General features: G+C 38.9%; 2 protein-coding genes across 2 annotated transcripts; one reads left to right on the top strand and one right to left on the bottom strand.

Annotated features, from left to right (window-relative positions):
- Nucleotides 1-153: 153 nt before the first annotated feature.
- On the bottom strand, nt 154-1,132 carry LOC125491209. Its single transcript, XM_048632648.1, has one exon. It carries the CDS (start codon nt 994-996, stop codon nt 484-486), a length of 513 nt encoding a protein of 170 aa, XP_048488605.1. The 5' UTR covers nt 997-1,132; the 3' UTR covers nt 154-483.
- Nucleotides 1,133-1,287: 155 nt separating this feature from the next.
- Nucleotides 1,288-15,968, top strand: LOC105391688. The gene is made up of 12 exons (XM_048632726.1): nt 1,288-1,621; nt 3,163-3,274; nt 3,351-3,449; nt 3,724-3,832; nt 4,118-4,236; nt 4,882-5,009; nt 5,437-5,572; nt 6,195-6,328; nt 12,033-12,165; nt 12,630-12,761; nt 14,834-14,946; nt 15,768-15,968. Exons 1-12 carry the CDS (start codon nt 1,493-1,495, stop codon nt 15,834-15,836), a joined length of 1,413 nt encoding a protein of 470 aa, XP_048488683.1. The 5' UTR covers nt 1,288-1,492; the 3' UTR covers nt 15,837-15,968.
- The last annotated feature ends 47 nt before the right edge of the window (nt 15,969-16,015 follow it).

Here is a 16,015-nt window from a genome sequence, read left to right as displayed (position 1 = left end):
TATATACTTATGTAATAAAATATACTTTATTGTACAAAATACTTAACAGTAAAACTTACACTTGTAAAAATTCACAACAGGTGCCTCATCTTGATTGATTGATGTATGTACTTTCTTTATAATTATATAAATACCTATTTCATATTCATTTCATTACATTAAACTTTTGACAGTGAATACACTTATATTTTGATATAAAAATCTATTTCTCAAATTAAAAACAATATTTACTGAGAACTTAGAGAGTGAGACAACCTTTAAAAGTTTATTCAATAAAACAGGATAAAATGTGATTTGTGACCTTTAAAATGAGATTCAAATTAATGAGAATAAAGATAAAGCTTAAAAATACATTACATACTTTGCAAACCAGCCCAAAGTTTAGTCTAATAGGTTTTTCAGACTTATTATATAGAAAGAAGTATATTTTTATTCCAACCCCAAAAAAACACTTACACCTACAATTAACTATAGACCAACTCTTCACATGGCCAAACCCCTAAAATAGTCATATCTGTGGCGACGCTTGTCTTGCATCTGGCCCACTTTGCAGGCGCTCTCCGACTCCCGGCACGCACCACAGAATGTGCTGGTCACTGCATGGAATGGACTGCGGTAGTACATATTCCCTTCCTTTAAACACTTATTCTTCTTATGACACCTCACATGGAGGTATATCTCCAGTATCATCAACATAGCACACAATAATGCAGGGAAAAACAACATGGTTGGTATCAGTAGTAACCTGTAACTTATAGTGTTTGATCCGGCCAAGATATTTGCTTGTAAATTACGAAACTTTTTCGTATTTGTGCTGTAACCTCTCCGGAAATTTACGCGAATGTTCCTGGGTTCTGGCTCTGATTCTGAAGCTGGTGGCATGTAGACAAGCTCTGGAATTTTGTTAATCAAGGGTTCTCCCGTTTCGTTATTGATAGCGTAAGTCACTGTTTCGCCTGTTTCGTCGTCACAACAAAACCGTCGAGTAAAAGACATGGTACCTATTAACCTCTACTAGAGATCTTTCTAGTGGTATCCCGTTTTGTTTAGAAACAATTTATTTAGATAGATAGATTAGTAAAAATAAAACAAAAACTAAAATGAAATGAATTTACAAAACTGTCAAGTTGACATAGAAATAGAATTGACATATGACAGCAGTTTTATAAGAGCAAAAGAGCATAGAACAACGCTATTAACAAAGTACTCTGTGAACATGGTAAAAGAATGAATGAAACGGCAGAACCTACTCCTTATTCTGAGATTCTGTGAAAAAAATAATCGTACCGTTTATGTTTAATTTTCTCGTATTGTTTTGTTTTGTTCGATTTTATTTTGTTTTTGACTAAACAATCATCAACAGAAAAACAAAAAAATGTCAATATAAGCAAGATCTAGAAACAAGAACTCATTTGAAAAATAATAATATTGATGCAAGTCTAGTCTCCTTGTTGAGTTGCATATCCAATTCCAAATAGGTTTAGCAAGGAATATGGAGGTGGAAGAGTTTGAAGGTTGTATCAGCTGCATGAAAACTAAAGATTTATGTGACCTATTTACTGTTTATGGAGAAAATGCTCAAACCTACGCGAAAATGTTTGAAACTTGTTTCAATGTTAAGGTGCGTATAAAACTTTAAATAGTTTTTTGAAGGACTTCACAAGACAAAAAACTAAAATTGTTCATAAGATTAATCTTATATCTTTATTAAAAGAAAACTTGGTAAATTTGTTCTAAACTATTTAAACTAAAAATAATAATAAACAATTAGTTACCTACAGTGTGTAAGTAATTCAAAAGGCAACCTATCGTTTGACCCCTAAATCCCCTAATTATAATCAAAACTTTATTTTAGAAAAAACACTTGTCAGTATGTATAATATACCCACTTACAATTTTAGCTGTAGGTACCTCTGTTTCAATGTAACATTTATTTTTGCGATACCAAGTGGGATTCTGATTTTGATTTAAAACAAAACCGCTCAACAAAATGACCCCCTCAAGCCTTGCGCTGGTCCTAATATCCGACATATAACTTGACTTACTTGACTTAGTATCCTATGTCCCCTGGATGGGGCAGAGGGCGTCCACAGTGACTCTCCATCGCAACCTGTCTTGAGCTTCGCCTTTGATTTCACTCCAAGACTTCCCGATCTTTTTCGCTTCGTCCACTACCGTGCGTCGCCAGGTCTGCTTGGGACGGCCACGCTTTCTCTTTCCTTGCGGATTCCAATCCATCGCCTGTTTGGGTATGTGGTCAGAATTTCTTCGGAGGGTGTGGCCAAACCAGTTCCACTTGCGTCGCTTGATCTGCTGGTCGATCAGGGTATCGTGGCACCGTTCTCTCAGTTGGTCGTTGGAGATTTTATTGGGCCAGTATATTCGGAGTATGCGTCGAAGGCATCGGTTCACGAAGACTTGAAGCTGGTGCGAGATGGGTTTGGTTACCTTCCACGTTTCGCAACCATATAGCAACACGGACTTAACGTTTGACCTGAATATTTTCAGTTTGACTCTTCTGGTTAACTTTTGTGATTGCCATATTGGTCGCAACTGCGCGAAAGTAGCTCGGGCTTTGGCAATCCGCGAAATGACGTCCTCTTCTGTGCCTCCTGTTTCTGAGACAACGCTGCCGAGGTAGGTAAATTTGTGAACGCGTTCCACTGCCTCACCATCGATCTGCAGCGGGGTCATATTCTGCACACCTGTTCGCATCTCTTGGGTCTTCCGGATGTTAATTTTCAGGCCTATTTTCGCCGCCTCTTGGCTGAGAGCATCGAGCTTGGCTTGCATGTGTGCATGTGTGTGGCTTAGCAGGCAGAGGTCGTCGGCGTAGTCTAAATCCTCCAATACACTGAAGGTTCCCCATTCAATTCCACGTCGACTGTTGCTGCTTACTCTCTGCATGATTCCGTCTAGCGCTATTAGGAAGAGCAAGGGCGACAAAAGACAGCCCTGACGGACCCCAGCGTGCACGGCGATATCCTCCGAGATTAGGCCATTATGTGTCACTTTACAGGAGTAATTCTTGTAAATGGCCTTTATGAGATGTATTATCTTACTCCGACATATAAGGGCAAGTGCAAATTATCATTATCTTTAAGCAAAATGGTTAGATGGTAAATCCTTCCTTTTGAACATCACTTTGGCTTTCATTTTCAGATAGCTGATGAGCTGAAGTTTATTTGCTCCACATGTGCTCATAAATTACAAAACGCATGTACATTTAGAGAACTAACTTTAAAAACTATTAACATGGTGCAAGTTATTAAAGGTAAGCAACATTAGCTTTATTTATAATAATACCATATGTTAAAAATCCATACATATTTTACTTCTTATTTTTTTAGATGAAGAATATCTTGATGAAGAATTATTAGAAGCCGATGACAAAACTGAAGTAAAACCAGAAATAGGAGATGATGATCCTGATGATGACTCAACCAAGGGTATAACTATTTTTTTAAACTTTTACTATCATTGCAGCAGAAAAATGGCACCATTAATTGTCACCTACTTGCAGACCCTATATTGCTCCTTTTAGCTGACAGTTCTAATCAAACCATAATTCATGATAATTCATTTCATTATACATAAACACATATTAATGAGCACTGTAGATACAGTCTGTATTACATTTGGTGCTGCAAAAACAATGAAAAAGTCACATGATAAACTAGCTATTATATAGTTTCAGAAAGATAAACTTGGTTTTGGTTTCAGCCAGTGGTATACGTGTGGGCCTGTGCAGTCACATGGACAACAGGCATCCCTGCGACATGTGTGCAGCCGTATTCGCCTCCGCCAGAACCCTGAAAGAGCATAAGGAAAGGTAGTAAGAGGAGTAACCTGATAACCCACAAAAAACTACAAATTGTTGTAAGCATAGGTCACTCTCCAGCTTGGCAGGGTAATGAAAAAGACTGTGATATGCTGTAACTGTTTCTTACCTTACATTATACATCCATCAAATCATCTTTCCTCAAGAGCTTTATCACTCTTGAGGAAAGCTACCCTCTACCCTTACCCTATATACCATTAACATACCCTCCTTACCTCACTCCTTTACTCCCTTCTACCCTCAATCCTTTACTCTCTCTCCCTTCCTTCCCTGCAGAAGTCATGGTATCCACGGTACTATTGGGGGCGAATCGAAGCAGTATCCGTGCCATTTTTGTGAGAACGTTTATAGCGGGCGCAAGGCTTGCTACACGCATTTGAGGATGAAACATGGATGTGAGTTTTCTTTGAGATAGGCTGAGTAGTTTGTATTTTTATAAACTTTACTGTTCAATTTACGAGACAGGGACATTAATCATAATGAAGGCCATTTTATACAAGAACAAATAAATGTTAAAAGAGCTGTAAGCTTGCTTTCAGTGTATAGACGATTAGAAGCCGAGCGGCATAAAACGCACCAATGGTGCTTACTCTTAACTCATTCCGCCCGCAAAGTCAAAGTAACCCTAAGGGTGCTTACATAGAGAATCGGGTTCCCTGTATCTACCTGTACCGGTAACCTGATTTTGTGAAAGCGCTCACTCACGGAGCATATCCCGGATGTTTAAATGTCATGAGCGCATAATCAGGCTACCGGTAAAGGCAGATACAGGGAGCCCGATTTTCTATGTAAGCACCCTAAGGGTGAGGCTGAACGAGCGTAATTTTGTGAGTTGTGATTCGCGTATTCCGGCAGAAACATGGGCGCGGGGACGAGGGGACGAGGGGAGCGTGTAACTTCTCCGCCCCCTCGCCCCGCGCATCAGAATACGCAACTCACAATTCACAAAATTACGCTTTTCTGGACACACCCTAACACAGCATAGATCTAGTGGCACATCACCACAACCAGCAACCCTAACACCATCTCCTATATTCCAGTGAAGCTGAGCACGGAGCAAGCCCCGAAGTTCACCCCGAGACAGCGTAAGCAGTGCCACGTGTGCAATAAGGACTTCAGCCAGCAGCAGATACTCAACAAGCATCTGTGGAAGGCTCATGGATACGAGGTGATGACAAACTTTCGTTTGCCTTTCATGTTTTTATAATGAATTCATTTGATTTCACTCATACAGTTCATATAAAAACCTGACTGAACAGGACTGAATTCTGAAATGCAGGTTTGACAAGTTTAGGATTTAGTGTTCACTTTACCAATATTTTAGTAACAGTTATGGTAATAGTTATACTTTGTAAAATATAGTAAGATGCCAATGTCGTTTGATTGACAGATCCTTATGCTTGGTAACTAAAATTGGTTTCTCTTGAAAACCAACCAATGACGGATGGTTTCCTCGCGATGTTTTCTTTCACCGAGTGATACGTGGTATAAATACATTATGAATGATTCAAACCCACGGCCACGAATGTGAGCCGAGACCTTACCACCACCACCTCTTTATTTGGTTAATAAATATTATGTTTTACTATCGGTAGGTGGAGAAACGCAAGGCGTTCCAGTGTCCGCTGTGCGAGTCTCGCGTCAGCTACGGCCACCACTTCGACCAGCACCTGCTGACGGAGCATCGACTCAAGCAGCACGTGGAGACCCTCCAGTTCCCCTCCATGGACGGTGAGTGAGCGAGACAGACAGACTGAGTGAGAGAGACAGACAGACTGAGTGAGAGAGACAGACAGACCAGCCCCGGCTGAAGCAGCACGTGGAGACCCTCCAGTTCCCCTCCATGGACGGTGAGCGAGCGAGACAGACAGACCACGTTATGCCTTATCAAGACTCACGCCAAGAAGACCCGAGAACACCCGAGTGTGATGGGTTTCTCGTTCTCTCGCTCCGATCAGTGTCGGTCTTTTAGCCCGTGACAAAGGGATTTCACGGGCGAGAAAGGGAATGGAATCACACTCTCAATCGTTTTCGCGCTAATGCACACAACAACAAAACAGCTGCACCACGGATCTCCACCAGACGATTCAACGTGATTCGATCCGTCTAGTGGAAACCCGGCTATTGCACTCAAACACTACCGAAAGTACCGACCCTCTTGTCTAAGGTAGTTTTATTTACCTTATTGTTTTGTTCCCCCCTCTCCCCGACATAAATTATGGCCGACCTACTACCATTGACATAGCTCTAAAAATCTTGAGAGCTAAGTCGATGTTGTCTTACGAATTTCCCGTTTCTGTTGATTCCCCATTTCAATCAACTTTCTAAAGCTTTTTACATAATACCCTTACAGACTTCATAATGTACAAGAGCCAGGTACAAGAACAGACCCGGTGCCGCTTCCGCAAGACCACGGCCAGCAAACACACCATCGAGGGCCTCCGCTCTCACTACATGTGCTCGCAGTCAGGGGTCTATGTGTATCAGGTATAACTGGTTTTACCATGTTTAGAGGAGAAGCCACGTTTGACACCTAAGAATGAATAATGCTGTGTAGTCTAGCGCTAGTAAAAATTAACGACTCCTGCCGAGTTTACTGGATGATTTTACTGACACTGATACTGATGGATGATATTATATGTCATCATCATCGTCAGCCAAATATCATCCACAGCTGGACATAGGCCTCTCCCAAAGGAGAGAGAGGGCGCTAGTGTCACGAGTAACATTAACTCCACGTAAATTTAAATGTTTACAAAGTAAAAGTTAATAGAATCAATAAAAAATTATATTGAAATACTCAGGATAGACCAAATAATAAGTGATAGTGTTATCTCAGTGTATATACTTATAAAAGTGTTAAAAAGTGCTATAAAAGGATATACTGATAACTTTTCGATTATCCAAATTATAAACACATAATATCAACAATAGTGTAAAGTGACAATATTATAACTCACAAGGTAAATTCAGTTAAATACTCAAAGTGATCAATTTCGCATATAAACACCAAGAATTTTTACAAAAACCTGTGTACAATACAAATGACCTTTGGACTTAACGAATCCTAATATTCAAATTTTTATAAATAACACAACTCAGTGACATCTAGTAGAAGAACGCAGAACTACTAAACTAGCTGCTTTACTAAGGTTGTAATTAGTGAACCTGGCATATAATCAATAGGTGATTAAGTAATCTTGCTACTCACCACTAGAGGGCACTAAATTGAATATACAGGTGATTGGCATCAAAACCGCCACTAGAGGGCACGCAAACATAAATTTTATTTTAATAATAAAAGGACATGGATAAACGGCAAAAAAATTATGCAAACACATCATGCCACAGATGCAGCAAAATGCTACTAAAGAAAAACGAGTCACTTTTATGTAAAAGCTGCAAACAGTCATATTGCCTAGACTGCCAGAATGTATCCGACAAACGGTATTGTCTTATGACAAAAGAACACAAAGAAAAATACATATGCATCGCATGTCTTTCCCAAGGAGCTTCCAGTAACTCACATGGCCGACGTGACGACTATGCAACCTATAAAAATAATAATAGAAAGGTTCTGACACCGAGTGATAGCGAGACAAGCTGCGCCACTTGTGAGTCAGACTTCGAAACTACAAGTCTGCCCGATTTATCTACTGATGGTGGCCCATCAGAAGTTCAGGAACTAAGACAGCAAATAATCGATTTACAAACGCAATTAAAAAGCGCAAACGCAGAGGTTGACAGGTTAACTCTAGAAAACACCGAACTACGAAACAAGACTAAAGGTAATGAATCTAAAATAAACACTTTAAAGAAAATCTGCAATGACAAGATAAGCACAACAAAAAAATCAGGAAAAAAATCCCGTAAGAAACGTATAAATAAGAGGAAACTAGATTTTACCATCGACGTGGAGGACCAATCTAAAAATACGAGTCTAATATCGGACAACTCTACAAACTCTACCAGCGCAAAGATACAAGATTTGGTTGATGGACGTCAAGAGTCAAATAGCGCAGTTTCTGAAACCTTAAATAAATCAAAGATGACACAACCGGACTCGAAAAGCAAGATATACTTTTTCGGTTCTCAACAATGTAGAGGACTAGCGAAAGCAATATCAATAGATAGAGAAGACTCACCATACAAAGACTACCAGATATTCTCATTTATTAAACCGAATGCAAAATCCGATGAAATTGTGCGATCTATGAGAGCTATCAATTTTAAGCATGAAGACTTAGTGGTGCTATGTTTGGGAGAAAACGACACAAATCCTACGAGACTAACCGCAGAACTTTGCTTTGCCTTGAAATTATGTCAAAACTGCTCAGTTATTGTACTAGGAGTCTTCAAAAGCTCTCACCTTAATGAAAACATGATAAACAGCACTTTTAAAACAGTATGCGGAAGCTTCCCCAATTGCGAATTTCTGGACTCTAATCCTGACTTCTTAAGCAGGAAAGCTTACCTTGCACAAACTGCTAAAGCCATAAACTTTTCTATTGACTGTAGAGACTACGATAATAGTTTTATAAAAAACATCAAATCATTATTTCATAAAAATAATATCACACAAAATAGCAAATTGCCAAGCCCAACTCCAATCACGAAAATGGTAACAAACAAACTTATAAACACTCCGACTAATCAAAACAAAAACATTTTTTTTCGTCCCTCCTCAGTGTAAAGAAAATTATGTTACATGCTTCCATCAAAATATCGCAGGTTTCTTAGGTAAACGTGAACTAGTACAGATATTTCTTAGCGATCTCGACAAAAAAGACATACATACTGACATAATCTGCCTAAGTGAAACATTTATCAAGCAGGGCAGCGAAAGCAATGCTCATCTCTCTGGCTATAAAATGGCGTCATCATACTCACGCAAAACTCAAAAACGGGGCGGAGTTTGTATTTTCGTTAAAAACGAGATTAAAACAAAACAAATTCCAATTCTGAAAGACTTCTCTATCGAGAGATGTTTTGAATGTTGTGGAATAGAGATTCCACAAATTAAATGTATTGTAATCTGTATATACCGTACGCCTTCATCAAATTTAAACACATTCTTCACCCAACTGGAAAGTCTTTTACATAAATTAAACACCAAACGCACAAAAAATATTGTTTTATGCGGGGATTTAAACATTGACATCTTAAAAAATACCAAAGAGACGAAAGAACTAATCGCTTTATTAATAAACCATAATATTGAATTACACATAAAGGAACCTACTCGACAAAAAACTTGTATCGACAACATTGCCAGTAACATCTCTAACATAAAATCATCGCAAACTGTACAAAGCGGTTTGTCTGACCACAACACATGCCAATTGATGACATTTCCTACCGAAACATGCCTACAAGCAAGTAACCATCATTACTATATTAAAAAAAGAGACTACAGCCAAGATAACATTGACAAATTCATAAATTGTATAAGCTCACTTTCTTGGTCACACGTATACAAAATTAAAGACGCTGACGAAGCATTTGTAGAGTTCAAAGAAATGTTCCTACTGTTTTACCACCTCTGCTTTCCTATTTTGAAAGTTAAAATAAATACACACCGCAACGGCTTAAAATGGGTCACACCAGGTATAAAACTAGCATGCAAAAAAAGTCGATATCTACGTCATAAGTATTATGAAAGTAAAACAAAAGAAAATAAATGTAAATATTTAACATATTCAAAAACATTAAAAAAATGTATTAACAAAGCACAAGTAATGGCCAGTAAAAAACTTATTAACAACTCAAAAAATAAATGTAAGGCAGTTTGGACATTGATAAAAGAAAACAGACAAAATCAACAAAAAAACAATATAGAAAAAATTAATTTAAATAATAAAACATTGACCCACCCACTTGACATAGCTACAGAGTTCAATAAAACATTTATCGATAGCGAAACTAAATCAAAAAACACCAATTTGAAAATAAAACAGAAAACATCTATTCATGATTCTATATACTTAAAACCCTGCGACAGCAAAGAAGTTATGACCATTATAAAATCTCTTAACGTGACCAACTCAGTAGGTCTTGACCAAATTAACACAAAAATTATTAAGTCATGTGCACTCTACTTAGTTGACTCTCTTATTTAATAAATTGTTCTCTATCTACGGGCAAATTCCCGACTGCTTTGAAATTTACTGTTGTTAAGCCACTCCATAAAAAAGATGACGAAGCTGACATTAACAACTATCGTCCCATTGCACTTATAAGCATATTGTCTAAAATATACGAAAAAGCAATGGAAGGACGTGTAACAAATTTTTTGTTAAAACATAACACTATAAGAATAGAGCAAAATGGGTTCCAAAAAAATAAATCTACGAGCCTAGCTGGATTCCAACTCATTACTGAAGTGGTAGAGCATATCGATAAAGGAAAGCCAGTAGCTGTTGTATTTTTCGATATGTCTAAGGCGTTCGATTTTGTATCCCACAAAGTGCTCCTAGAAAAATGCGAGAAATATGGGATTAGAGGTATAGCACGCGATTGGCTAAACAGCTACTTATCGGATCGTAAACAAATAGTGCAAATAACAACACTATCGCAAAACAGAGAGCTGGTAGTTCACAGCTCTACACCCGAAACAAATAACTATGGTGTTCCACAGGGAGGGATTTTATCGCCTTTACTATTCCTAATATATATCAATGACTTACCTGAAATCACAAATGATAAGTGTATATTATTCGCAGACGACATTTCCATAGTTATAAAAAATAATGACATTGTTAATTTTGAAAATCATATAAATACTACTATTAATAAGGTGACAAACTGGTTAAGTGCAAACAATCTAAAAGTTAATGAAAACCAAACAAAATATCTACAATTCAGAAACAACAAAATGACAAAACTAAATATGACACTAAAATGTAACGATAAAATTATTGAAAATACAACTTCTACAACATTTTTGGGCATAATCATGGATGAGTTATGTACATGGCTTCCGCATATAGTAAAAGTCTGTAACAAATTAGACCGCTTTGTCTACGCCCTACACAGGCTAAAAAATACCGCTGATAAGTCTACAGCACTTACAGCATATCACGGCTATGTAGCATCAGTTCTGCGGTATGGACTCATACTGTGGGGAAACGCCAGAGACATCAATAGAGTTTTTATTGTACAAAAACGGTGTATAAGGGCCATTTGCAGTGCAGCCCCTAGAGACACTTGCAAACCATTGTTCCAAAACTTGAATATTTTGTCATTGCCGAGTCTCTACATTTACGAAATGGCGTGTTTTGCTCACAAACATAGAACCTTGTTCACATGGTATGATGACATAAAAAAGAATTCTCGTCATCCAAACAAAATAGTGTACCCCCCATGTAGAACAACATTTTGCCAGCGCAGCTGTTACAGAATGTTAATTAAAATATATAATAAATTACCAGCGCCATTGAAGAGTCATCCCCTTATCATATTAAAAAAGAAATTGCATAAATGGCTTGTGAATCAATGTTTCTATTCCATCGAAGAGTACCTTAACTTTAATCATATTTGTATCGAATAACTAATAAAACTAACTTACATTTATAATATCGTAAATAACTGTAAATTCTAATACACCTACTTAAGTTTTAATTATGTAAATAATGTTAGTTTAAGATACCTAACATTAAAATTAACATGAATTATAGTGTATAGCTTTGTGACAATTTTTTGCATGCCTTAACAGGTGAATTGTGAGGAACCTATATTATTGTAATGTAAACTCTTTAAACACCTATACTGTACCACTTTTCGTGCAAATAAACCTATTTCATTTCATTTCATTTCATTTCAAAGAGCGCCACAACACTCGGTCCTCGGCCTTCCTCATCAACCACTACCGACTACCCGTCTAAGGTCGTCGGTCCGGAAGCGGGCAGGAAGGCGTCCCACGCTGCGTTTGCCTGTTCGTGGTCTCCACTCGAGAACTCGTCTAAGTACCCTATACAGGGTGTTGCAAAAAGGGTATACTAAGCCAAAAGGGGTTGACTGAGGGGGTCACTCTGAGCAATGTTTGTTCTACTGTTCAAAACTCGTAGAACATAAGTTGTTCAGAATGACCCGCTGAGTCATCCCCTTTCGGGTTAGTATTTGCAACACCCTTTGCATCACCCTTTTTGCCACAACCTGTATAATATGTGACATTATGATATCCTCATTACAGGGTAAAGGCATCCGGCCGGCGCCCGAGCGGCAGATCTACAAGACGGGCAAGGCGTGCCCCGCCCACATCGTGGTGACGGAGAGCGTGGGCGGCGTGCGCGTCGTGTTCCACTCCACACACGTGGGCCACGGAGGTAGTGTCTTTATAGAGGGAGGCACGGGGCGTAAGACAAGCATGATATGCGCGACGTGCGAGCGAGCACTTTTGTAAAGTCTTGACGTGCGCGTCTTGCGCCCTGTGCTAGGCAAGCAGGTTGCTAAAATGCGTTTAGTAAGCTGAAAATGGGTGACGATGGTAACCACCATCGTCACCCATTTTCAGCTTACTAAACGCCCTTTTGCATATCAGTATCGTAAATATAAAAAGTCACCTGGTTGGCGTGGAGTAAATGTTACAGATTGCAGGTGGAACAAACGGGGTGGGGGTTGAATTAACCAAAATAGCGAATCAGTGTTACATTGGGTAACTCATTACTTTTTAAAATGGCATCCGTTGACGCATTTTTGTCTAATATTTCAGTAACGTGATTTTACTGTCCAAATAAAACATTATCACACTTGATTTCACCAGAATTCTAACTCCACACACATTTTCCAGCGTGCCCCTACTACGAGCCGCGTGAATCTCGCAAATCCAAGTCGGAGTCGAGCCTCGACCGCTGCCCGGGGCTCAGCCCGGGATCGGCCACCTACGACCCTGACGACTTGGATCAGGACCTAGATGATAGCGGTATGGAGTTATAGCCTTTATACTTGTAAAATATAGGAAAAAGCAGCATAAGTGCCAATTTCTCCATAGTGGTTTAGAGCATAACCAGGGATTATTGCTTGGCTTTTCACACATCTGTCAAGAATTCAATATGGAGATGACGTATAATGGACAACATTTCATTTTTTTTACCCTATATTTTTATTAGTTATTCGGAAAGTTTATAGAAAATTAGGGGACCCGTATTTTTTTATTTTGTATATACATAAATTTTTGCATGTTATTTTTAACTTTAAAGTTAATTATTTTAAAACCGGAAGTGACGTCACATATTAGGCAAAATTTTTATTTTTGTCTATTGCCTGAGTCTCGCAAAAAAACATAAATGACACTGACAAGTGACATTTAAACTTTGTTTACATGCCAACCAACAAATGGGTCATTTTCAAATGACCTTGATATTTCTGATGATGGAAAGTAGGTACTTATCATGTAAAAAATAAGCAGAAGCATTTTTTCAGCTGTGTAGGCGGTGGCATGCTCTGGGACATATTATATAGAGGTCATCTCTTAATAATAAATAAAAAAAATAGTCAGAAAGTGTCAGAACAGAATTAATGAAAATGACCCAAATAAACAACAACGTCACGATAAAACGTCAACGTCAATCAAAAATGAAAGTGACAGTTACTTGGTTTTTAAATCTATAGGCTTTGATCATCAAAATGCATCGCACCTGATGCATGACGTCATCAGCACTTTTTTACTATTTTATGATTTTCTCGAAAATGATACATCGAAAAAATACAAAAACATTTTTTTTGTGGCCTTTAGAGCTAAATCTCGAAATGGTTTTCGATTTATAGCAGCTTTAGTTTTTTGAAATGTTGTCCATTGATTAACTAATCCCTGGTTACGATCTAACCGACTATGGAAAAATTGGAGCTAAAGGTCACAGCTCATATAAACGTAAGGTAGACGGATCGCCTTTCTTTTCTTATGTCGCAAGCTCGCGAACGCTTGGTTGTCAGAAAAAAATGAAGGCGATCCGTTTACGTTACGTTTATATGAGCTGTGCCTTTATTAAGCCGCATGAATCTCGCAAGTCCAAGTCGGAGTCGAGCCTCGACCGCTGCGCTGGGCTCAGCCCGGGGTCGGCCACCTACGACCCTGACGACTTGGATCAAGACCTGGATGATAGCGGTATGGTGTTATAGCCTTTATACTTTACACACCTGTCAAATCCATACATTTTATCCATCATACGTTGGTTTTCAAGGGAAAATTAACTTTATTCTCTAGGCATGCTTTATTTTTTATGTTAATATGGAAAATGCAGTATGCGTGCATAAATCATCATCAGCCAATAATCATCCACTGCTGGGCATAGGCTAGCGCCAAACATTCGGTCCTCGGCCGTCCTCATCTAGCCATTACCGGCTACCCGCCTAAGGTCGTCAGTCCAGTGGGCAGAAGGTTCGTGGTCTCCACTCGAGAACTCTTCTACCCCAACGGTTATCGGTTCTTCCGCAGACATGACCAGCCCATTGCCACTTCAGCACACTAGTGCGGCCACATTAGTGCATTGCGTCGTCGCAGTGACGTCGCTGCCATACAATTTTTGGGATGCTTGGACGATCGTTCCTTTGGGGCGACGTGACGCAACGCAGCAATGTGGCACTTAGGCCACTTTAACCATTAGTCAAATCACGTGTCAAGCATGACATCTGCATACGAATTGCTTTGGTTTTTAACCAATGGTAGCCATTTTTCACCAATGGTTGAGTTAACTGATAGATAGCATAGTACAATTAACCAGAATGATAATTGTACTATGTTTGTATTGATAAGGCACTTAATTATAACCACATAGTTATGTAAATGAGGGCAACCTTCCCAGGGATAAAAATCTCAAATATGTAAAGATTAAACCCGGGAATTACTAATTTATCCAATTAACCTTTTTTATGAAATAAACAGTTCAAATTTGAATTTTTTTTTTTTTTTAACTAGGGATCAAAAAACTGGCCCTTAGTCGGTAACCTTAGTCCTCGTGCAGTAAACTAATAAAATATTTTATCTCTCATCTCCAGAGCGCGAATGGCTCTGCGACACGTGCGGCGAGTCGTGCGACAGCGCGCGGCAGTTCGCGACGCACTGCGACGCGCACAGCTGCCGGCTGCTGCCCTGCATCTACTGCGACAGCGTGAGTTGTCACCCTAAAGGTCTTCGCACATTATAACAACTCCACGCCAACGCGACAGCAACTCTACTCACACTACTTTAGTTTTTTAAGACATTTAGTGTACGATCATACGATGCGTAGGCCACTCGTTGTTACTACTTTATAATATTTTTTGAAATTAAACCTTGAACATATGACACAGGGCTTAAATATCAATGTCTAGCATAGAGTCGAGTCGCCGGTGAATTGTTATAATGTGCGAAGACCTTTAGGCTACGCCCGCACAGGCAGAAGCTTTGCTTGGTGCCTAGCCAGTCGCTTAGCGTGTATCAATGCGGCCTTTCACGAAGATTCAGGAACGTTCGTTTTACTGAGCTACTCGCTTGGTGACTCGCTAGGCGCTATAGGCGCTAAGCAAACCTCCGGCCTGTGCGTAGGGAGCCTAAGTACACTCAGCATAAGAGGCATAAGAGTTAGTATGGACAATCCGCAGAGGGCACATATGAATTCACGTGCCCAAACGTTTGGTCATAAGACTCATGGGTGGACGATAGATGAAATTAGTAATATTTTATCGATACATACAGTGTATATAATAATCCCTGTAGGTAGGTAGGTAAGGATATTTTTCGTATCATCCATCAACGGATCATGAAATTAAAATGTTTTCGGGTAGCCTAAATATCTATTCAGCTGTATGTACATGTGTCATATAGAATCGTGATAAATCGCTTGCCATGCCACTCAGATAGGTACAGTGCTATAAGGGCGTATATCCAATACAGACAGAATGCATACATTTATGTAGCGCTACTTATTCTAAAGTTACATTTTGTCTGCAGGTGTTTGAAAACATCGAATGGCTGACCAAGCATCTTCGCTCGGAACACAATATCGGAACTTTCATGTGAATTGCTGAAACTGCAGAAATCCGAATTTACGTTATGTTTACTAGATTATAGATATAGCATATTAATTACCATGTCAAATGACTAGTTTTAATTTGGTTAGAAAAATAAAATAGGAACATGTTTTCATATTAACTTTTTGTTTGCTTTATGTACTTACACCTCTGATAACTTCACATATA

Source organism: Plutella xylostella, chromosome Z, assembly GCF_932276165.1.
Source record: "Plutella xylostella chromosome Z, ilPluXylo3.1, whole genome shotgun sequence".
NCBI lineage: Eukaryota > Metazoa > Arthropoda > Insecta > Lepidoptera > Plutellidae > Plutella > Plutella xylostella.
This window is presented reverse-complemented; position numbering and strand designations above follow the sequence as displayed.

Coding starts and splice junctions, on each gene's coding strand:
- LOC105391688 (XM_048632726.1), top strand. CDS start 1,493: ATGGAGGTGGAAGAGTTTGAAGGTTGTATCAGCTGCATGAAAACTAAA. Junction 3,275..3,350: donor CATGGTGCAAGTTATTAAAG/GTAAGCAACATT, acceptor TTATTTTTTTAG/ATGAAGAATATCTTGATGAA. Junction 5,573..6,194: donor CCAGTTCCCCTCCATGGACG/GTGAGTGAGCGA, acceptor ATACCCTTACAG/ACTTCATAATGTACAAGAGC.
- LOC125491209 (XM_048632648.1), bottom strand. CDS start 996: ATGTCTTTTACTCGACGGTTTTGTTGTGACGACGAAACAGGCGAAACA.